Source organism: Aulostomus chinensis, chromosome 7, assembly GCF_037954235.1.
Source record: "Aulostomus chinensis isolate RoL2024-O1b breed Wild chromosome 7, RoL_Achi_v1.0, whole genome shotgun sequence".
Lineage (NCBI taxonomy): Eukaryota > Metazoa > Chordata > Actinopteri > Syngnathiformes > Aulostomidae > Aulostomus > Aulostomus chinensis.
Genome location: NC_141326.1, coordinates 26,896,921 through 26,917,585, shown reverse-complemented (window position 1 = coordinate 26,917,585; position 20,665 = coordinate 26,896,921). Strand labels below are relative to the sequence as shown.

Sequence of the window (20,665 nt, the reverse complement as noted above, 5' to 3'; positions counted from 1 at the left end):
TTGGACTGGAGATTTGTTGGTGGCTTTTAGCCAAGAAGGAGGTGCCAAATAAATGAACTGTAACCGTTACCGCAGGGTGGTGTCCTAATAACTGTTGTCCTGGGAAACCTCATCAACAGCAAAGTTACTTGCCTCTAAAGGTCTAGCTTTACGTTATCTCGCTTGATTTAAGTTAGTGTTTCACTTCCCATAACCCCTGCGGTTCGTGTTTAAAACGGACAAATATTTACTCCTAAAGTTTGAGACAGTTTTGGTCTAAAAGGCCAATGTGGAGGTAAATCAAATACTTGAAAACACAAGCTCAACACAGGGCCCTTCAGGTGAGCGATTCGACTTTTCCACCAGTGGAGGCTGATGAATGGACAGAATCCATGGAAAAACATACAGCCGTGTCGCTCTCATGAGAGAAAAACCTTTGTTTTGGCTTCAGGAAATGATGGACCTCATGGAGAATGCGGCCGTTATTTTGAGCCATTGTCTTAACGTGGCAGCTATCGCTCATTTTGACAGAGGTCCCACTCTGTAATTGTTCTCCGATGTTTAAAATCCCACCTTCATATTCAGCCTACGTTCACGCTTTGCTGCCTCGTGCTTGTTGGTCAGTCGTTCCATTCAGAGATTCAGGCGAACATCTTGAACATGTTACTGTATCGAGCCATCAGCCTGTAACCAGCACAGGCTGGATTAATGAAGTGCAAAGGCAGCGACTACCCGAGCTGATGACATCGTATGTCACCCTTCATTCTCAGTCAAGGGTTTAACCTCCACAGCCCGTTCTTTCTCTCCTCTCGTCCCTGGTCTGATTTGACCAAATTTGGGCATCAGAAGAGACGTTAAAATTATGAGTTGAAATGACCGATGACTAAAAATGTGTCTGAGGTCTTTTGAGCATATTCTGTTTGGGATTTATCACTGGAAAAGCACTCAAAATATCTGCAATATGAAAATATTTCAGACAAGAGATCCCGTCTTGAACGACTTCAGTTTTGAACTTGGTTTCGTCAACATTCTTGCCATCAAATTTTTAAGTTAAAAAAATTACAAAAGTAGTAAATATTGTTATAAAAGGGGATTAAAAAAAAATTGGTTCTCCTTCTTAGCACATCCAAGGAAAACATCCCTCCCTGACGGGATCATTTCAGAAATGCACATTTTAATGCGACGCCTTATCAAGACAGGGAAATTAGTATGAATGCTCCCTCCTAACGCCAGAAGAATTCCCTCCCCAGAAAAAAAAAAAAGACCAGATAAGTTAGAAACACAAGCAGTGGAAACCACCTGTATTCATGTGGAGGACGCTATCTGGTGAACGCCTCCCTTTCTGGAAGTAATTATAACACTAATTTCCTCCGCTGACTTTCCGACAAACCTGCAAGACTGTGTCTGCAGTTACGAGAAGAATTCAGGAACTGTTCAGCCCATAAGGTAAACGATATGAATGACTCCCACACTGATGAATAGGGCTGCATTTTGTGGCCATTTTGTTCTTGCTAGCTAACTCGTCAAAGATGTCAGGAAATATATAACATCAGATATATTCAAAGTTTCTCACCAGAAAGGGAAACTACACACAGGTTCCCCTCAAGCGTTTATGGAAAGTCGTGATTCAAAGTGGCAAGTTCACTCGTCAGTACTCAGTCGTGACTAGCATGGATACACTTTCAGACAGTGGAGAGTGCAGTCATTCTCCCGGAGATGGTGACAATACATTTCCTTTTAAAAAAGATGGATGTCATCGTAGCTTGAGACTTCTGTGAGAGCAGACGCCATCGTTTCAGAACCTGTTTGCTTGTGGTGAGTAGACCTCAGACCGATGTGGAGAACACGAATGGGTTTCACTTCTTGAACCAAGGCGGGTGGTCACTGTCGAGCCCTGTCATTGCAAGTCCCATGCAGGACCTCAATGAAAGAAGGGGAACATCCGTATATGAAGGTGGAGGGAGCTGGAAGCAGTGACCGCGGCTCAAGAGACATGTCCGAGTCTGCTGGGTGGAAAAAGCTGCTGTTTAATGGGATATTTGAACCCGTACTGCTGCTGTCGGCCAGGGGACGCTGCGGCTGCAGCAGAACCAGCCCTTCCATCAGAATAAGAACTCACTGGAACCCTAAATAACAATCACAGGGATTTTGTGCCTGCGTGGAACCGCTCCGGGCTAAGAGAGGCTGGAGGCTGGAGGGCTGTTTGGTTCCAAGCTGATCATCAGGTGTCTCATCGGGCGCTTGGCTCGGCTCTAAACATCAGATGGACGTCTTATCTCAAAGAGCACATTCTACTGCACAGCTGGAGGAACATCAGCGTTTTCCCTTCTTTTAGTGTACGTTAGGAACTCTCCCAATGTCAGATCAAGTCAGGCAGACAGTGGGGGGGCTGGGGGTGTTTGATGTTCATAAAATGAAACATCTGCACATGAGGGGGAAAAAGAGGAGAGAACTGGTGACAGAGGAAGCGAACAGACATGTGACCGAGGTTTATTGGAGTGAAAAAGGTGGGTTTTAAAGACACGAGCATGGAATAAACCTACCTTTGATAACATCTCATGGTCAATTTCCTCTATTTTATCTTAACATTAGCCGCAGGGCTGCTGGTTCTTAGGACCCCCCCCCCCCCCCCATCTCTCTCTGTATGTCTTCATTCTGTGTCTGTACACAGAGATCAAAGACTACATCCAGAGTTTACTGCTGGATCAGAGTGGGTTTTATCAGTAGTTGCAGCGGATTTTGTCCGTTGGAATGTCTTTTTATGGGTTCACAAACTGAGAGCACTCATGGTGCCGCTTTCTTGACAGATTATATTACATCAAAGAGCGTTTTGGTTTCGACAAAGTGTACGAGCCAGCTAATCAAGTCACCCTGCGCCCTCTCTTTCTTGCATTTTATCCTGGAAGAGAAAAATGTCCAAAATAGAAGATCACATATCAAGGTTAAAGTAGGTAGCTGTCAACCAGGAGCTGCAGCACAGTCCAGGAGAAGCAAAGGCTGCCCACAACAGAAGCACCAGACCCAGTGAAAGCAACAATTCCTGCTTGAGAACAAGAATCTGACAGTTTGCACAGTCAAACACAAAAATCAATTCAGAACAAACGCCGAGAATGTATAACTAATAAGTCATCGTCTTGTCATCCCTGGTCAGGCTTTTCAATAAAACCAATAACTTTCTGGTGCAGCTTCAGCATAAATGCAGCAAAACCAGGCTGAGAACGTGTGGAGTATTTTATCAAAGCAGTGAGAGTGTTTTATTGCTCTTGCTCTGGATGATGTAATTCTGCCCTCACAGTTGTCAGGTTTCAGTGTTCCTGCAGAGACTTGATGTCCAGACAGGATGATTTAATTAATCCTCAGCCGACTCCACAGAGAATCCAGCGAGGAAGTTTATTCTACCCCAGTTAGCGTTCACACGCTTGACGGAGAACATCCGACCGGGATGATCTTCAAATGCAGACTGTGTTTAGAAACCAGCATGGGATAACGAACCGAAGCAGCTTCCTAGAAAACACACACACGAGACTTTCCTTAAAAATAAAAGTCCTTTGACTGTGACTTCAACCCTGTGTTGCTCAATACAAGCACGCCCCCTAGTGGAAATGTCAATAAAATGCTCTACCTGCTCAATATCTCTCATGACATAGGTTTTAAAAAGGAGGAAAATACATGAAAGGGTCATTTCAACCAAAAATGATCATTCAGTTATTATTAACTCGCCTCTCTGATGATGCCGTATTAACTTGTACTTTAACTGATAAATACTCAGACTTTAAACTGTTTATTTGAAATCTGAATGCCACTTTACCAGACGATCAGTATGAATCTGTGGATTTCCTGGATGCATTGTTTCTTGGACGAGATTCATACTGAGTCGATTCTGAACCGCTGGTCAATTTGAATACGTATTGTTCCCCCTTGACTTTGTGTGCTAGAAGTAGTTACAAAAAATGACCAGCAGGTGTCGCACTGTGAGATTCTACTCATCAACAGGAAATTGAAGTACGTTGTAGGACACCTTCATGATATTTTCTGATACATTAAGAGGAATATAACATGTTTCATATTCATTCAACTTTCCTTCTTACATCAATGTCATTTATTGATGGTTTTTGATTGAGACATTCACAAAGAATCCATTTCACTCTGGCTCAGAGGCCAACTTCTGTTCATCAACGCTGTTTTTTAAACGGAACAATGCCATGCTGCTGAAGCAGAATCCCTATGTTTGAACTGATTTGTGTGACATGAGACAGTGATTCTGTGTAAGTGTCAGGCATGACACCAAATATGTCCCGGCTCAGGCTGAGAAAAGCTGAATCTGAACAAACAATGTGAAAACGACTTTCCTGGAGGTGCTGGTACTTTTGACTTGCAGCTTCTCTCAGCAACACAGTCCAGATGAATTCAACGGCAACAAGCCTGGCAAAGGACACCCCACCTTTTCTACAGCTGACAGATGATGATAGCATTGAAGGAGCATTCAGTTGTCACCACCCAGTGGCCATGTTCTGACACCATGGTGCAGCCCGTGCTCTCTACGGACACATCAGGCTGCCCTGGGCCCCACCTGGTAAAGGTCAGAGGTCGTTCTTTCATATCCACCTCAAAATTTCCTTTTGCCTTTTTATCGTTGACGTTAATCCAGGCCGCTCGGTCAACATCATCGAACGCCTGAGTCAGCAGGTTGTTCTCCTCCTCATTCTGGGGCAAAGCCAGTTCTAAGCCTTGCTGGGAGCAGAACTCCACCGCCTTGAAGAAAGAGCCTTTCTCCTTGTCGGACACAAAGTATTTCTTACCGGCCGTCCGCACAAAGTTGTACTTTACCGCTACAAGATAGGAAGAATAAAAAGAGTAAGACAGGAAATGATCACACTTGAATTCTGACAGTAAAGTGGCAGGTCATCTTTCACGTTATGCAACACTTTAACTCAGCTACCACCGTAAATACGACTTAAACTAAACGCCATTGCTATTCCTCATCCACATGTACTCACTTCCTGTAGTGTCGACTGCTGGAGGAGGATACTTACATGTCTCCAACTTTGTCATGGCCTGATTTAAGGCTTCAATAGTAGCCAAACCAAAGGGATCTGGATTATGGAGAGTAAAGTCAGCAATTAGTCGACATCAGTGTGCAAATGTGTACACACAATCGTTCATTTGTTTGTTAAAATGCACCTTACAACACAATCCAAGCCAAAGCACAAGTTCTCTATAGTAAATACAATATTTCTCTTCTTTAAATGGGTACGACAGAAGGGCTGATTCCCCTCTGTGGTTAACATTATTTGACGAATCAGCCGTGATCACCAATTGCAACACCTCATTTTTAATTTTTTTTTTTACAGAGAACAAAGATGATTTGGGGACAGATGAGTATAAACTGCTGCACGTGACATTTGTGTATTTACATTCAAAGGAGCGGTGCTTGGAGACATTGGTGCACATGTGAGTCGGACCCAGCCTGTACACAGAATATAATCCTGTTCAGAGTCAAATAACCTGGGCAAACTTAAACAAAAGGAATCTAAATAGAGGGGGGGTGGAGTCAGTCCATCACAGGGCCAACACATACAGACAAACAACCATTCACAGTCACAGTCAATTTAGAGTCTGGATCAATCTCGTCCCCTCTTGATGTCTTTGGACTGTGGGAGGAAGCTGGAGTACCAGAGAGAACCCACACAGGAACAGGGAGAACATGGAGACTCACACAGAAAGATCCTGTGCCCGAACCGGGAACCGAACCCAGAACCTTCTTGCTGTGATGCGACAGTGCTGACCACTGCACCACCGTGCCTGCCTATACTCATCTTAGTTTATTTAAATCTATTTTAAAAGTTTATCTTATTTTATTATCTCAATATTATTGAACATCCATTGACCTGTGTTACAAACTGAAAAGAAGCTCAGTTTACCTGAAGTATATACATAAATTTGTATGTCCGTGTGTGAGTGTGTGTGTGTGTGTGTGTGTGTGTGTTCACCTTGTCCACACATTATCACTTGTCCTGGGGGTCCTGGCAGCCCTAGTATCCCATCGGGTCCTACTTTTCCTTGTTCTCCTTTGCAGATAATGAGATATTTTCCAAACAAAATGGCAGGCAACGTTATAAAATGTTGGCTGGATGAAGTGGTGGATGTGTGACGTGCAACAGCAACAACACACTCAAGGGCTAACATGTTGGGGAACCAAATTATTGCTAATCAATGGACTCCAACCAGCCATTTTAAATTAGCCGGCATGACAGATGAAGCACGCTGCTTTCAAGCAGATTTGGAATTCTAAAAATCTGTTATACGCAATACACAGAATAAGTGAGTATTCTAGTACATACTACTGATAAAATACGAATTCAGAAAAAAAAAACTCCATGCATCCGTTTGTTGGACCGGGTCCTTGTCAAAGCAGGAGCTCTGCAGGGTAACAGAAGGCAAAACAAGTAAGTGCCTACATGACCCAGCAAACAAAATCATTTCAGACCATTGAGCAGACAAAGGAGAATGTATTCCATCACGTGTGCTCATCTAGAACATCAGAAGGGGTTCCAAAAGAGCTGCAGTTTGTTCATCTGAGTCCTGTGTGAGTGAAGAGTTTGGTTTGACGATGGCACCGTAGGAAAGGTTCACGCTCCTGAAGTCAAAATATGGAAATGTGCAACAACAACAACAACAACGGTGTCTCTCTGAAGACCAGCAACAGAGGAGGCGACTTCACTTGACCCACCACATCAGTGGACACACTGACGCAGCGTCACATAGCACTCAAATCTGAGCTGTAGACAAGAGCATCCTCTGAATAATGTTCAGTAACATGAGGGAAGTCTGCTCTGATGGGATGAGTTCAGTTAAGAATACAAACCCTTTGGTCCCTGAGGGCCTGAGGATCCGTCCAATCCAGTGAACCCTGGTGGTCCAGGTGGACATTTGGGACACACAATCCCGTTGCAGGCAGTAGAAACGATCAGAGAGAGGAAGCAGAGGAGGAGATACATCCTAGTCTTCTGAAGTCAGCCTTGGAATCTCTATCAAATATAATCAAGACATTAAGAGGCTGTTTTAGGAAGATTATTGCAAAACAAAATGCTGCATAGGGAACATTTTCATCCTACTGGCAACAGGAAGTGTTGAGAAATGAAATCAACATTTAACTTCAGTAAGACCAGTCATTACTTTCTTTCCCAAAAAATGACATCTCCTGCAGTTTCTCTTGTTTTGAACTACAGACGTAATTAAAGACATAGAAATGCCAAAGTAAGATGATCTTAAAATCAATCCTTCGTCCGATTCAGAGATAAAAAGAGAAGAACTTACCGACTAAAGACGGAGTGATGGATGCTTCTTTGCAGCTTGCAGGCAGAAGTGGCAAAATAGCTTGAATACAGACACATAAGAGCTCCATTCCTGAGGAAATGAGCAGCAGCTGACAATTAAACTCAGAAAAGAGAGAAAACAGAAAGCTTCCCTCTCCTCTGACAGTACAGCACTCAGTGATTGTCAGTGCATCCCCAGACTGGCTGTTAGCCATCAGTTTGGCTTCTTCTCTACATTTCTATCTCTTGCATTAACATCTGATTTATTAACAAACGAGAAAACTCCCTCAAACCTGTCTGTGTCTGCGAATCTGCATCAAAAACTAACAAAAAAAGGGGGGAAGAGCGAATTCAGAGAAGCATTGCTGTCCCCTGATGAATAAAATAGAAGAGAATGGAGTCAGTCAAGCCAGTGGGTAAAATCAGATGGATGGATGGATGGATGGATGGATGGATGGATGGATGGATGGATGGATGGATGGATGGATGGATGGATGGATGGATGGATAGATAGATAGATAGATAGATAGATAGATAGATAGATAGATAGATAGATAGATAGATAGATAGATAGATAGATAGATAGATAGATAGATAGATAGACTTTATATACTGTTCCAAATAGAAAAACAGAATTTCATCTTTTGTCAGGGCTGTAAGATGAAGTTTAAAAACACTTGGCTCACACATCAAGACCACAGCACAATAAAATAGATGAATAAAAGACAGTCCAGTCTATTTGACCTTATTAAGAGCAGCAACCGCAGAGGGGATGGAAGATTGTTTGTGGCTGTTTTTCCTGGCCAGTGGGGTTCCGTAGCGTCTGACTGACGGCAGCAGCATGAAGGAGTGGTGGAGAGGATGGGAGGGGTCCCCAGAGATGAGGGTTGCTTTCCTCATCCTGAGCGCCCCTTTAGTTCACACAGAGGAGGTTGAGCTGTGAGGTCAGACAGTTCTTTAACCGAAAGCGAGCATGAAGGGGTATTTCATTAAAGTATCAAACTGAAGGGAGAGCCTGCAGAATTTTCCTTCAAAAACCACATATTGGATAAGAGAAAACGAATCTGGATCAACGATCAGGATGAATCTGTGGATCATCTCGATGCTTTGAACAGACTCATATTGTGTCAATACTGAACCACTACCCAGTTTTATTACAAACTGAATTGTGGCGTGAGAACACAAGCACTGACATGTAATTGGAAAGAAGCTGAACGGAAAGCTGGGGCTTGGAGGGTCGAGTGGAACTGAGACAAGAAGAAACCAGAGCCAAGTCATTCATTGAGCAGGGTGACACCGCTCTCACCTCACTAAGTTTTCTGCTGCTTTGTGTGCTAAAAGTAGTTACAGGAAATGACCAGCAGGTGTCGCACTGTGAAAATCTACTCATCAACAGGGTTGGTTTGTACACACCTTCCTCAAAATAATAGAAAAAATCTGCATAGGAAGATAAAAAGACTGTACAAATTAGGGTACAAATTAAATTATAAAATATAGGATGATAAAATATTCTAATTGAAGCAAGAACGAAGCCACAGAGGCCTCTCAAATCCTTTTATATTTCTTTTTCTGGATGTGGTGAATATTCATTTCTCAGGGTCATTACCAGTGCAGGAAAGAATGATTTGTCATGTGAAAGTTTAGTCTTTGAATGTGAGAGGTTCATGAAAAATGCTCTGCTCCTCTTAAACCGGTCAAATGAACGCAACAAAGAGCCAACATGTTATATTTTTGGATTAAAGCCAGTTGTATTGGTTGAAGAAGCACACCTTCATGATATTTTCTGATACATTAAGAGGAATATAACATGTTTCATATTCATTCAACTTTCCTTCTTGCATCAATGTCATTTATTGATGGTTTTTGATTGAGACATTCACAAAGAATCCATTTCACTCTGGCTCAGAGGCCAACTTCTGTTCATCAACGCTGTTTTTTAAACGGAACAATGCCATGCTGCTGAAGCAGAATCCCTATGTTTGAACTGATTTGTGTGACATGAGACAGTGATTCTGTGTAAGTGTCAGGCATGACACCAAATATGTCCCGGCTCAGGCTGAGAAAAGCTGAATCTGAACAAACAATGTGAAAACGACTTTCCTGGAGGTGCTGGTACTTTTGACTTGCAGCTTCTCTCAGCAACACAGTCCAGATGAATTCAACGGCAACAAGCCTGGCAAAGGACACCCCACCTTTTCTACAGCTGACAGATGATGATAGCATTGAAGGAGCATTCAGTTGTCACCACCCAGTGGCCATGTTCTGACACCATGGTGCAGCCCGTGCTCTCTACGGACACATCAGGCTGCCCTGGGCCCCACCTGGAAAAGGTCAGAGGTCGTTCTTTCATATCCACCTCAAAATTTCCTTTTGCCTTTTTATCGTTGACGTTAATCCAGGCCGCTCGGTCAACATCATCGAACGCCTGAGTCAGCAGGTTGTTCTCCTCCTCATTCTGGGGCAAAGCCAGTTCTAAGCCTTGCTGGGAGCAGAACTCCACCGCCTTGAAGAAAGAGCCTTTCTCCTTGTCGGACACAAAGTATTTCTTACCGGCCGTCCGCACAAAGTTGTACTTTACCGCTACAAGATAGGAAGAATAAAAAGAGTAAGAGAGGAAATGATCACACTTGAATTCTGACAGTAAAGTGGCAGGTCATCTTTCACGTTATGCAACACTTTAACTCAGCTACCACCGTAAATACGACTTAAACTAAACGCCACTGCTATTCCCCATCCACATGTACTCACTTCCTGTAGTGTCGACTGCTGGAGGAGGATACTTACATATCTCCAACTTTGTCACAGCCTGATTTAAGGCTTCAATAGTAGCCAAACCAAAGGGATCTGGATGATGGAGAGTAAAGTCAGCAATTAGTCGACATCAGAATATACTCAGCGACGATGAACTTCATCCGTGGGCTTCAAATGTGAGCTGGACTTGATTCCACATTTGTAACCCTTTCTAGTAAGGAATAAGCGGAAGACGACGATGGATGGATATACATAGATGTGTGTGTGTGTGTGTGTTCACCTTGTTCACACACTGCCATTTGTCCTGGGGGTCCTGGCATCCCTGGCATCCCAGCAGGTCCTGGGGGTCCTTTGCAGATAATGAGACATTTTCCAAACAAAATGGCAGGCAACGTTATAAAATGTTGGCTGGACGAAGTGGTGGATGTGTGACGTGCTACAGCAACAACACACTCAAGGGCTAACATGTTAAATCATTTAAGACCGTCAATGTGAGTGAAGAGTTTGGTTTGACGATGGCTCCGTAGGAAAGGTTCACGCTCCTGAAGTCAAAATATGGAAATGTGCAACAACAACAACAACGGTGTCTCTCTGAAGACCAGCAACAGAGGAGGCGACTTCACTTGACCCACCACATCAGTGGACACACTGACGCAGCGTCACATAGCACTCAAATCTGAGCTGTAGACAAGAGCATCCTCTGAATAATGTTCAGTAACATGAGGGAAGTCTGCTCTGATGGGATGAGTTCAGTTAAGAATACAAACCCTTTGGTCCACGAGGGCCTGGGATGCCGTCCAATCCATTGAACCCTGGTGGTCCAGGTTCCCCTTTGGGACACACAATCCCGTTGCAGGCAGTAGAAACGATCAGAGAGAGGAAGCAGAGGAGGAGATACATCCTAGTCTTCTGAAGTCAGCCTTGGAATCTCTATCAAATATAATCAAGACATTAAGAGGCTGTTTTCGGAAGATTATTGCAAAACAAAATGCTGCATACGGAACATTTTCATCCTACTGGCAACAGGAAGTGTTGAGAAATGAAATCAACATTTAACTTCAGTAAGACCAGTCATTACTTTCTTTCCCAAAAAATGACATCTCCTGCAGTTTCTCTTGTTTTGAACTACAGATGTAATTAAAGACATAGAAATGCCAAAGTAAGATGATCTTAAAATCAATCCTTCGTCCGATTCAGAGATAAAAAGAGAGGAACTTACCGACTAAAGACGGAGTGATGGATGCTTCTTTGCAGCTTGCAGGCAGAAGTGGCAAAATAGCTTGAATACAGACACATAAGAGCTCCATTCCTGAGGAAATGAGCAGCAGCTGACAATTAAACTCAGAAAAGAGAGAAAACAGAAAGCTTCCCTCTCCTCTGACAGTACAGCACTCAGTGATTGTCAGTGCATCCCCAGACTGGTTATTAGCCATCAGTTTGGCTTCTTCTCTACATTTCTGTCTCTTGCATTAACATCTGATTTATTAACAAACGAGAAAACTCCCTCAAACCTGTCTGTGTCTGCGAATCTGCATCAAAAACTAACAAAGTCCAAAAACAAACAAATTCAAAGAAGCATTATTCTTTAATCTGATGAATAAAACAGAACAGAATGGAGTCAAAGATGAGACGGTTCTTTAACGACTAGTAAGCATGTCGGGAGATTTCATTGAAGTTTCAAATTAAAGGTCGAGCCTGCAGCATTTTCCTTAAAGCAAAAAAAAAAAAACATAGATTCATGAAAAACTAAAAAACTAATCTGGCTCAATCAGCCTTGTGAGCACAGAGACAAGTGATGTGGTGACTGTGGCTGCAGAGGCGCTGCCTCCGCCTATCGTTCAATGTTTTGTTCAGTCCTGACATGTCTGGGTGGGGAGTGGGTGCATACTCCCACCAGCACCGATGACAGTGTGGGGGTGAGGCTTGGCGTGGATAAAACACTGCGACAAGACAAGTTGACTTCATTCCAAAATGCTACATGCGCACGGGGCAGCCAAGAAGAAGGGAATATAGCCGTCCTGAAGTGAAAGGGCCAGCAGATAGAACTTGTTCCGGAACAACAGGGAATCTGGCTTTGACTCAAAGGAGAGGCTGGGGATGAAGAGCGATGCAGAGGTGACCTGCTTCGTGCTTGAAAGCAGACACACACAATTCTTTCATCTTCTGATTGGTAGTTGTTCTGAAAGGATCTGTTCCCTTTATTTTTAAAGGAAATGTCCCCACTGAGCTCTGGAACGTGTTTGGTGGATTCCTACAAAAACAAAATAAAACAAAACAAAACAAACAAACAAAAAAACCTTGGCTCAAAAAAGGATGAGGACCAACTGCCCGGGACCCAACTCCTAAACTGGAAGGTAAGTTGTGCCTTGTTTATCACACTTTCCTGTGTGTTTAGCAGCTTCAACCTTGCATGAGCATCGCAGCTAATATAAGCAGGATATGATAGGCTTACACACCGCAGTACCTAGATGAGCATTGCTACACTCACAAGATAGAAGAACAACAACGGTGATACTTGAAGGGATGCAAGGCCTCTCTACAGCTGACAGACGATGACAGCACTTGAGGAGCAGTCGTATTTTACTTCCCAGACGCCGTTCTGGAACACCGTGGCGCAGCCTGCATCCTGGATGGACTCGTCAGGCTGCCCTACTCCCCAGTTAGTAAAGGTCAGAGGTCGTTCTTTCATATCAACCTCAAAGTTCCCGGCTGGTTTATTAATGTTGACGTTGATCCAGGCCGCCTCGTCAACGTCACCAAACACCTGAGTCAGCACGCTGTTTTCCTCCTCGGTCTCAGGTAAAGCCAAGACTAAACCTCGGCGCGAGCAGAACTCGGCGGCCCCGGAGAATGAGTCTTTCTCCTTGTTGGACACAAAGTATTTCTGGCCAACTATACGGACAAATTTGTAGTTTTGAGCTGGAAAAAGAAAATTCAGAAGAAATAAGCAAATACTTAACAAGTACAGTTGAGTGAACTTTCTAATGAGTCAAACGCCACATTTAGAGACAAGACCATGTCATGTCCAGCGTAGTAGGATTGTTCATTGACCTTTAAACAACAGTCAAGTTATCAGAAATATGACTGAACACTGGGGGAAGACTGGACACTCAACATCCATCCAAAGATATGAAGGAAGGTCCACGGGACAAAGACTTTCACTTCCAAGTCTTTGTTTTCCAATTCTTTTATTGTTCTCTTGGAATTTATTAACTGTTGTAGTAAAATGACAGAAGAAAGCAAGAAATCAGCGATGAGGGCAAAATGTGGCGCCCACCTCTCTCTCTCTCTCTCTCTCTCTCTCTCTCTCTCTCTCTCTCACACGCGCACACACACACTCGCACACACACATTTTGGATTTAATACCTTACTTTTTTCTTTTGGGGGACATCATTTTTGTGTGAATTTCCTCAAAGAAGGGCTATTGTGTTTTTCCCTTCAATTTATGTCCAGTCTACTTTTTCAATGAAGTACAAATGCTCTGAAACTGTTTTGGTTCTTGTGTCCAGTGTACACACATGTTCCAGAATGAACCTCACACATGATGTAACAAACCAGGTGAAACACGCCGCTAATAATAGCTTCCTTTTTGCTTTGCGTAATTTTCCCGTGTCAAACGTCCCACTCAGGTGCACACAGGAGTTGATAATCCTACACCAGGAGAGGAAAGGCTTGAAAAGGTAGACGTGCAGAAGTGGCGCTCAGCAGGAAATCTGACCAAGCGCCCACTCCACTCTTCCTGGAGTTCCATACTTACCCAACTCAAACTTGGCAACCCTCTGCTTTAAGTTTTCTATGTCCTGGATAACGGAGGCGAAGGCACCTGGATGAAACAGATTCATGTATCATTTTGAAGGCAAGAGCAAATTCTTCTCTGGCAAAAGTCTCTGAAGTCACAGAAAACAAAGCTGACTTGATAGAAGCATTGAATTTCGGAGGTGCTGTGAGAGGCGTGCGTGCACGAGTTTCTCAATGACCAAGCTTATGCTCTTTTGATGAGACTGAATTTCAGTGACGTGAAACGACTTGTCAAATTTAGAAATAAATAAATAAATAAAGGGCATCAAATGAGGTCATCGAAGACTTTTGACCTCTTAGGCACAAAAAATGTTTCTGACATCAAGCTTGAATAATGCAGTATGCACAAGTATCTCAAATGATAGTTTTGTAAATATTTATAACCTCTTTCACAATTTCCCGGAAGCCCAGGTGGTCCCGTTCTTCCTGTTCTCCCCGATGGTCCTCTCTCTCCTGGATGCGATGAAACAACAAAAAACAAACATCAAATTAGACCAAGCCCATTCACACGCCTCTCTGATTCGGTTTATTTTGGCGAGCATGAGCACAGCAATCAAACTCGGATGCAGAGGTGGTTCACGCTCCTGAAGTCAAAATATGGAAATGTGCAACAACAACAACAACGGTGTCTCTCTGAAGACCAGCAACAGAGGAGGCGACTTCACTTGACCCACCACATCAGTGGACACACTGACGCAGCGTCACATAGCACTCAAATCTGAGCTGTAAACAAGAGCATCCTCTGAATAATGTTCAGTAACATGAGGGAAGTCTGCTCTGATGGGATGAGTTCAGTTAAGAATACAAACCCTTTGGTCCACGAGGGCCTGGGACGCCGTCCAATCCAGTGAACCCTGGTGGTCCAGGTTCCCCTTTGGGACACACAATCCCGTTGCAGGCAGTAGAAACGATCAGAGAGAGGAAGCAGAGGAGGAGATACATCCTAGTCTTCTGAAGTCAGCCTTGGAATCTCTATCAAATATAATCAAGACATTAAGAGGCTGTTTTAGGAAGATTATTGCAAAACAAAATGCTGCATACGGAACATTTTCATCCTACTGGCAACAGGAAGTGTTGAGAAATGAAATCAACATTTAACTTCAGTAAGACCAGTCATTACTTTCTTTCCCAAAAAATGACATCTCCTGCAGTTTCTCTTGTTTTGAACTACAGACGTAATTAAAGACATAGAAATGCCAAAGTAAGATGATCTTAAAATCAATCCTTCGTCCGATTCAGAGATAAAAAGAGAAGAACTTACCGACTAAAGACGGAGTGATGGATGCTTCTTTGCAGCTTGCAGGCAGAAGTGGCAAAATAGCTTGAATACAGACACATAAGAGCTCCATTCCTGAGGAAATGAGCAGCAGCTGACAATTAAACTCAGAAAAGAGAGAAAACAGAAAGCTTCCCTCTCCTCTGACAGTACAGCACTCAGTGATTGTCAGTGCATCCCCAGACTGGCTATTAGCCATCAGTTTGGCTTCTTCTCTACATTTCTGTCTCTTGCATTAACATCTGATTTATTAACAAACGAGAAAACTCCCTCAAACCTGTCTGTGTCTGCGAATCTGCATCAAAAACTAACAAAGTCCAAAAACAAACAAATTCAAAGAAGCATTATTCTTTAATCTGATGAATAAAACAGAACAGAATGGAGTCAAAGATGAGACGGTTCTTTAACGACTAGTAAGCATGTCGGGAGATTTCATTGAAGTTTCAAATTAAAGGTCGAGCCTGCAGCATTTTCCTTTAAGCAAAAAAAAAACAAAACATAGATTCATGAAAAACTAAAAAACTAATCTGGCTCAATCAGCCTTGTGAGCACAGAGACAAGTGATGTGGTGACTGTGGCTGCAGAGGCGCTGCCTCCGCCTATCGTTCAATGTTTTGTTCAGTCCTGACATGTCTGGGTGGGGAGTGGGTGCATACTCCCACCAGCACCGATGACAGTGTGGGGGTGAGGCTTGGCGTGGATAAAACACTGCGACAAGACAAGTTGACTTCATTCCAAAATGCTACATGCGCACGGGGCAGCCAAGAAGAAGGGAATATAGCCGTCCTGAAGTGAAAGGGCCAGCAGATAGAACTTGTTCCGGAACAACAGGGAATCTGGCTTTGACTCAAAGGAGAGGCTGGGGATGAAGAGCGATGCAGAGGTGACCTGCTTCGTGCTTGAAAGCAGACACACACAATTCTTCCATCTTCTGATTGGTAGTTGTTCTGAAAGGATCTGTTCCCTTTATTTTTAAAGGAAATGTCCCCACTGAGCTCTGGAACGTGTTTGGTGGATTCCTACAAAAACAAAATAAAACAAAACAAAACAAACAAACAAAAAAACCTTGGCTCAAAAAAGGATGAGGACCAACTGCCCGGGACCCAACTCCTAAACTGGAAGGTAAGTTGTGCCTTGTTTATCACACTTTCCTGTGTGTTTAGCAGCTTCAACCTTGCATGAGCATCGCAGCTAATATAAGCAGGATATGATAGGCTTACACACCGCAGTACCTAGATGAGCATTGCTACACTCACAAGATAGAAGAACAACAACGGTGATACTTGAAGGGATGCAAGGCCTCTCTACAGCTGACAGACGATGACAGCACTTGAGGAGCAGTCGTATTTTACTTCCCAGACGCCGTTCTGGAACACCGTGGCGCAGCCTGCATCCTGGATGGACTCGTCAGGCTGCCCTACTCCCCAGTTAGTAAAGGTCAGAGGTCGTTCTTTCATATCAACCTCAAAGTTCCCGGCTGGTTTATTAATGTTGACGTTGATCCAGGCCGCCTCGTCAACGTCACCAAACACCTGAGTCAGCACGCTGTTTTCCTCCTCGGTCTCAGGTAAAGCCAAGACTAAACCTCGGCGCGAGCAGAACTCGGCGGCCCCGGAGAATGAGTCTTTCTCCTTGTTGGACACAAAGTATTTCTGGCCAACTATACGGACAAATTTGTAGTTTTGAGCTGGAAAAAGAAAATTCAGAAGAAATAAGCAAATACTTAACAAGTACAGTTGAGTGAACTTTCTAATGAGTCAAACGCCACATTTAGAGACAAGACCATGTCATGTCCAGCGTAGTAGGATTGTTCATTGACCTTTAAACAACAGTCAAGTTATCAGAAATATGACTGAACACTGGGGGAAGACTGGACACTCAACATCCATCCAAAGATATGAAGGAAGGTCCACGGGACAAAGACTTTCACTTCCAAGTCTTTGTTTTCCAATTCTTTTATTGTTCTCTTGGAATTTATTAACTGTTGTAGTAAAATGACAGAAGAAAGCAAGAAATCAGCGATGAGGGCAAAATGTGGCGCCCACCTCTCTCTCTCTCTCTCTCTCTCTCTCTCTCTCTCTCTCTCTCACACGCGCACACACACACTCGCACACACACATTTTGGATTTAATACCTTACTTTTTTCTTTTGGGGGACATCATTTTTGTGTGAATTTCCTCAAAGAAGGGCTATTGTGTTTTTCCCTTCAATTTATGTCCAGTCTACTTTTTCAATGAAGTACAAATGCTCTGAAACTGTTTTGGTTCTTGTGTCCAGTGTACACACATGTTCCAGAATGAACCTCACACATGATGTAACAAACCAGGTGAAACACGCCGCTAATAATAGCTTCCTTTTTGCTTTGCGTAATTTTCCCGTGTCAAACGTCCCACTCAGGTGCACACAGGAGTTGATAATCCTACACCAGGAGAGGAAAGGCTTGAAAAGGTAGACGTGCAGAAGTGGCGCTCAGCAGGAAATCTGACCAAGCGCCCACTCCACTCTTCCTGGAGTTCCATACTTACCCAACTCAAACTTGGCAACCCTCTGCTTTAAGTTTTCTATGTCCTGGATAACGGAGGCGAAGGCACCTGGATGAAACAGATTCATGTATCATTTTGAAGGCAAGAGCAAATTCTTCTCTGGCAAAAGTCTCTGAAGTCACAGAAAACAAAGCTGACTTGATAGAAGCATTGAATTTCGGAGGTGCTGTGAGAGGCGTGCGTGCACGAGTTTCTCAATGACCAAGCTTATGCTCTTTTGATGAGACTGAATTTCAGTGACGTGAAACGACTTGTCAAATTTAGAAATAAATAAATAAATAAAGGGCATCAAATGAGGTCATCGAAGACTTTTGACCTCTTAGGCACAAAAAATGTTTCTGACATCAAGCTTGAATAATGCAGTATGCACAAGTATCTCAAATGATAGTTTTGTAAATATTTATAACCTCTTTCACAATTTCCCGGAGGCCCAGGTGGTCCCGTTCTTCCTGTTCTCCCCGATGGTCCTCTCTCTCCTGGATGCGATGAAACAACAAAAAACAAACATCAAATTAGACCGAGCCCATTCACACGCCTCTCTGATTCGGTTTATTTTGGCGAGCATGAGCACAGCAATCAAACTCGGATGCAGAGGTGGTTCACGCTCCTGAAGTCAAAATATGGAAATGTGCAACAACAACAACAACAACGGTGTCTCTCTGAAGACCAGCAACAGAGGAGGCGACTTCACTTGACCCACCAGATCAGTGGACACACTGACGCAGCGTCACATAGCACTCAAATCTGAGCTGTAGACAAGAGCATCCTCTGAATAATGTTCAGTAACATGAGGGAAGTCTGCTCTGATGGGATGAGTTCAGTTAAGAATACAAACCCTTTGGTCCACGAGGGCCTGGGATGCCGTCCAATCCATTGAACCCTGGTGGTCCAGGTTCCCCTTTGGGACACACAATCCCGTTGCAGGCAGTAGAAACGATCAGAGAGAGGAAGCAGAGGAGGAGATACATCCTAGTCTTCTGAAGTCAGCCTTGGAATCTCTATCAAATATAATCAAGACATTAAGAGGCTGTTTTAGGAAGATTATTGCAAAACAAAATGCTGCATACGGAACATTTTCATCCTACTGGCAACAGGAAGTGTTGAGAAATGAAATCAACATTTAACTTCAGTAAGACCAGTCATTACTTTCTTTCCCAAAAAATGACATCTCCTGCAGTTTCTCTTGTTTTGAACTACAGACGTAATTAAAGACATAGAAATGCCAAAGTAAGATGATCTTAAAATCAATCCTTCGTCCGATTCAGAGATAAAAAGAGAAGAACTTACCGACTAAAGACGGAGTGATGGATGCTTCTTTGCAGCTTGCAGGCAGAAGTGGCAAAATAGCTTGAATACAGACACATAAGAGCTCCATTCCTGAGGAAATGAGCAGCAGCTGACAATTAAACTCAGAAAAGAGAGAAAACAGAAAGCTTCCCTCTCCTCTGACAGTACAGCACTCAGTGATTGTCAGTGCATCCCCAGACTGGCTATTAGCCATCAGTTTGGCTTCTTCTCTACATTTCTGTCTCTTGCATTAACATCTGATTTATTAACAAACGAGAAAACTCCCTCAAACCTGTCTGTGTCTGCGAATCTGCATCAAAAACTAACAAAGTCCAAAAACAAACAAATTCAAAGAAGCATTATTCTTTAATCTGATGAATAAAACAGAACAGAATGGAGTCAAAGATGAGACGGTTCTTTAACGACTAGTAAGCATGTCGGGAGATTTCATTGAAGTTTCAAATTAAAGGTCGAGCCTGCAGCATTTTCCTTAAAGCAAAAAAAAAAAAAACATAGATTCATGAAAAACTAAAAAACTAATCTGGCTCAATCAGCCTTGTGAGCACAGAGACAAGTGATGTGGTGACTGTGGCTGCAGAGGCGCTGCCTCCGCCTATCGTTCAATGTTTTATTTCAGTGCATCCCCAGACTGGCTATTAGCCATCAGTTTGGCTTCTTGCAAATCATTGGTTTAAACTGGAATTTAAAGCCAGTTTACAGCACAGATTCTTCAAACCATTTGAAGGGGAAAGGAGCAGAGGCGTTAAATGGACCCGTCTGAGTTCAGCTGTCCTGTCCTGCTCCATTGTCGCTTTTCTGGCAATGAAAATGTAAAATTACTGGAGGGAGCATGAGGGGAGGGGTTGCTGTGGGACACGTTAAAGTAAAGATTTCTCACATTTTGGCATTTGGGTCAAAGTAGACCAGGGGATCCAGGTGACCCACATCATGTCACCAGGGATACTTCATATCTGAACGTAATAATAATTATAATAATAATAATAAATATATATTTAAAAATAAAAGAGATGAAAATGAAGTTGATTTCACAGGCGTTCATTTCACAAGTTAAGACAAAAATTTAATTTTCCATACAAGCAAAGGTGTCTTCATCACATATCGTCTCTGTTGGGCTGAAACTTTCTATCTTCACAATCACATCCATGGGGGGGGGGAAAAAAAGCCTTTTCTCAGCAGACAAAAGGAACATAAAACACCAGGATCCCACTTGTGAAGCACTCGAAACCGGAGTCTGTCTGAGGTCTGAAGGCGTGGCTGGTGAGGTGCCGCCAGGATCATCGCCGCCCATCGAGGACTGAAGAAAACTCTTTCATTGCTCAGCCTCAAACTCAGCGGACAAAGGCCACATTCGCTCAGATGTAAAAAGTGAAAGCAATTTTATAAGAGGAGGTAAGAGGTTTGCACCCCAGCAACGCCACATCTCGCGGCGATCCTCAGCTCTACGCCAGCATGTGGCCCAACAGGAACCCAAAAGTGATTTTGTGGAGGAAAACTAGTTAGAATATGAACGCAACTTAGATCCAAAGAATGAAACTCATTCTGAAATCTGCCCCAGCGAACTAGCTTGTACACAAACACATCGTCTGGATCCAGATTTGGAAATCCAGTTCCCCCCCCCCCCCCCCCCCCAGGCTCAAGTCCCGCAGTTTGACTGAGAGCCAAATTCTCATCGCAAAACTGATTTAACAGGAGTC

General features: G+C 43.3%; 4 protein-coding genes across 5 annotated transcripts; all 4 read right to left on the bottom strand.

Moving 5' to 3' along the window:
* Positions 1–4,068: 4,068 nt before the first annotated feature.
* On the bottom strand, positions 4,069–7,433 carry LOC147259306 (phospholipase A2 inhibitor subunit B-like). Its single transcript, XM_086207897.1, has 5 exons — positions 7,297–7,433; positions 6,845–7,007; positions 5,970–6,047; positions 5,013–5,072; positions 4,069–4,808 (listed from the first exon to the last, which is right to left on the bottom strand). The coding sequence occupies exons 2-5, from the start codon at positions 6,975–6,977 to the stop codon at positions 4,426–4,428; spliced, it is 654 nt and encodes a 217-aa protein (XP_086064023.1). The 5' UTR covers positions 6,978–7,007; positions 7,297–7,433; the 3' UTR covers positions 4,069–4,425.
* Positions 7,434–9,065: 1,632 nt separating this feature from the next.
* LOC147259305 (phospholipase A2 inhibitor subunit B-like) lies at positions 9,066–11,402 on the bottom strand. 2 transcript variants are annotated; one of them, XM_086209620.1, is made up of 6 exons: positions 11,266–11,402; positions 10,814–10,976; positions 10,327–10,395; positions 10,080–10,139; positions 9,652–9,875; positions 9,066–9,498 (listed from the first exon to the last, which is right to left on the bottom strand). In XM_086209620.1, the coding sequence occupies exons 2-6, from the start codon at positions 10,944–10,946 to the stop codon at positions 9,493–9,495; spliced, it is 492 nt and encodes a 163-aa protein (XP_086065746.1). In that variant the 5' UTR covers positions 10,947–10,976; positions 11,266–11,402; the 3' UTR covers positions 9,066–9,492. The 2 variants fall into 2 exon arrangements, with proteins under 2 accessions (XP_086065746.1, XP_086065745.1); XM_086209619.1 differs by having other exon boundaries at positions 9,066–9,875.
* Positions 11,403–12,530: 1,128 nt separating this feature from the next.
* LOC147259304 (pulmonary surfactant-associated protein D-like) lies at positions 12,531–15,242 on the bottom strand. Its single transcript, XM_086209618.1, has 5 exons — positions 15,106–15,242; positions 14,654–14,816; positions 14,229–14,297; positions 13,804–13,869; positions 12,531–12,965 (listed from the first exon to the last, which is right to left on the bottom strand). Exons 2-5 carry the CDS (start codon positions 14,784–14,786, stop codon positions 12,583–12,585), a joined length of 651 nt encoding a protein of 216 aa, XP_086065744.1. The 5' UTR covers positions 14,787–14,816; positions 15,106–15,242; the 3' UTR covers positions 12,531–12,582.
* Positions 15,243–16,372: 1,130 nt separating this feature from the next.
* LOC147259303 (pulmonary surfactant-associated protein D-like) lies at positions 16,373–20,584 on the bottom strand. The gene is made up of 5 exons (XM_086209617.1): positions 18,951–20,584; positions 18,499–18,661; positions 18,071–18,139; positions 17,646–17,711; positions 16,373–16,807 (listed from the first exon to the last, which is right to left on the bottom strand). Exons 2-5 carry the CDS (start codon positions 18,629–18,631, stop codon positions 16,425–16,427), a joined length of 651 nt encoding a protein of 216 aa, XP_086065743.1. The 5' UTR covers positions 18,632–18,661; positions 18,951–20,584; the 3' UTR covers positions 16,373–16,424.
* Positions 20,585–20,665: the final 81 nt, after the last annotated feature.

Bases quoted from the DNA above. Each gene is read 5' to 3' on its own strand.
- LOC147259306 (XM_086207897.1), bottom strand. From the start codon at position 6,977: ATGTATCTCCTCCTCTGCTTCCTCTCTCTGATCGTTTCTACTGCCTGC. The intron at 5,073-5,969 runs GTGAACACACAC...TCCATAATCCAG, and splicing joins AGTGATAATGTGTGGACAAG to ATCCCTTTGGTTTGGCTACT. The intron at 4,809-5,012 runs GTAAGTATCCTC...CCTATCTTGTAG, and splicing joins CATGACAAAGTTGGAGACAT to CGGTAAAGTACAACTTTGTG.
- LOC147259303 (XM_086209617.1), bottom strand. From the start codon at position 18,631: ATGTATCTCCTCCTCTGCTTCCTCTCTCTGATCGTTTCTACTGCCTGC. The intron at 17,712-18,070 runs GTTATAAATATT...TGTTTCATCCAG, and splicing joins TCCGGGAAATTGTGAAAGAG to GTGCCTTCGCCTCCGTTATC. The intron at 16,808-17,645 runs GTAAGTATGGAA...TTCTTTTTCCAG, and splicing joins GGTTGCCAAGTTTGAGTTGG to CTCAAAACTACAAATTTGTC.
- LOC147259304 (XM_086209618.1), bottom strand. From the start codon at position 14,786: ATGTATCTCCTCCTCTGCTTCCTCTCTCTGATCGTTTCTACTGCCTGC. The intron at 13,870-14,228 runs GTTATAAATATT...TGTTTCATCCAG, and splicing joins TCCGGGAAATTGTGAAAGAG to GTGCCTTCGCCTCCGTTATC. The intron at 12,966-13,803 runs GTAAGTATGGAA...TTCTTTTTCCAG, and splicing joins GGTTGCCAAGTTTGAGTTGG to CTCAAAACTACAAATTTGTC.
- LOC147259305 (XM_086209619.1), bottom strand. From the start codon at position 10,946: ATGTATCTCCTCCTCTGCTTCCTCTCTCTGATCGTTTCTACTGCCTGC. The intron at 10,396-10,813 runs GTTTGTATTCTT...TTATCTGCAAAG, and splicing joins AGGCCCTCGTGGACCAAAGG to GACCCCCAGGACCTGCTGGG. The intron at 10,140-10,326 runs GTGAACACACAC...TCCATCATCCAG, and splicing joins AATGGCAGTGTGTGAACAAG to ATCCCTTTGGTTTGGCTACT.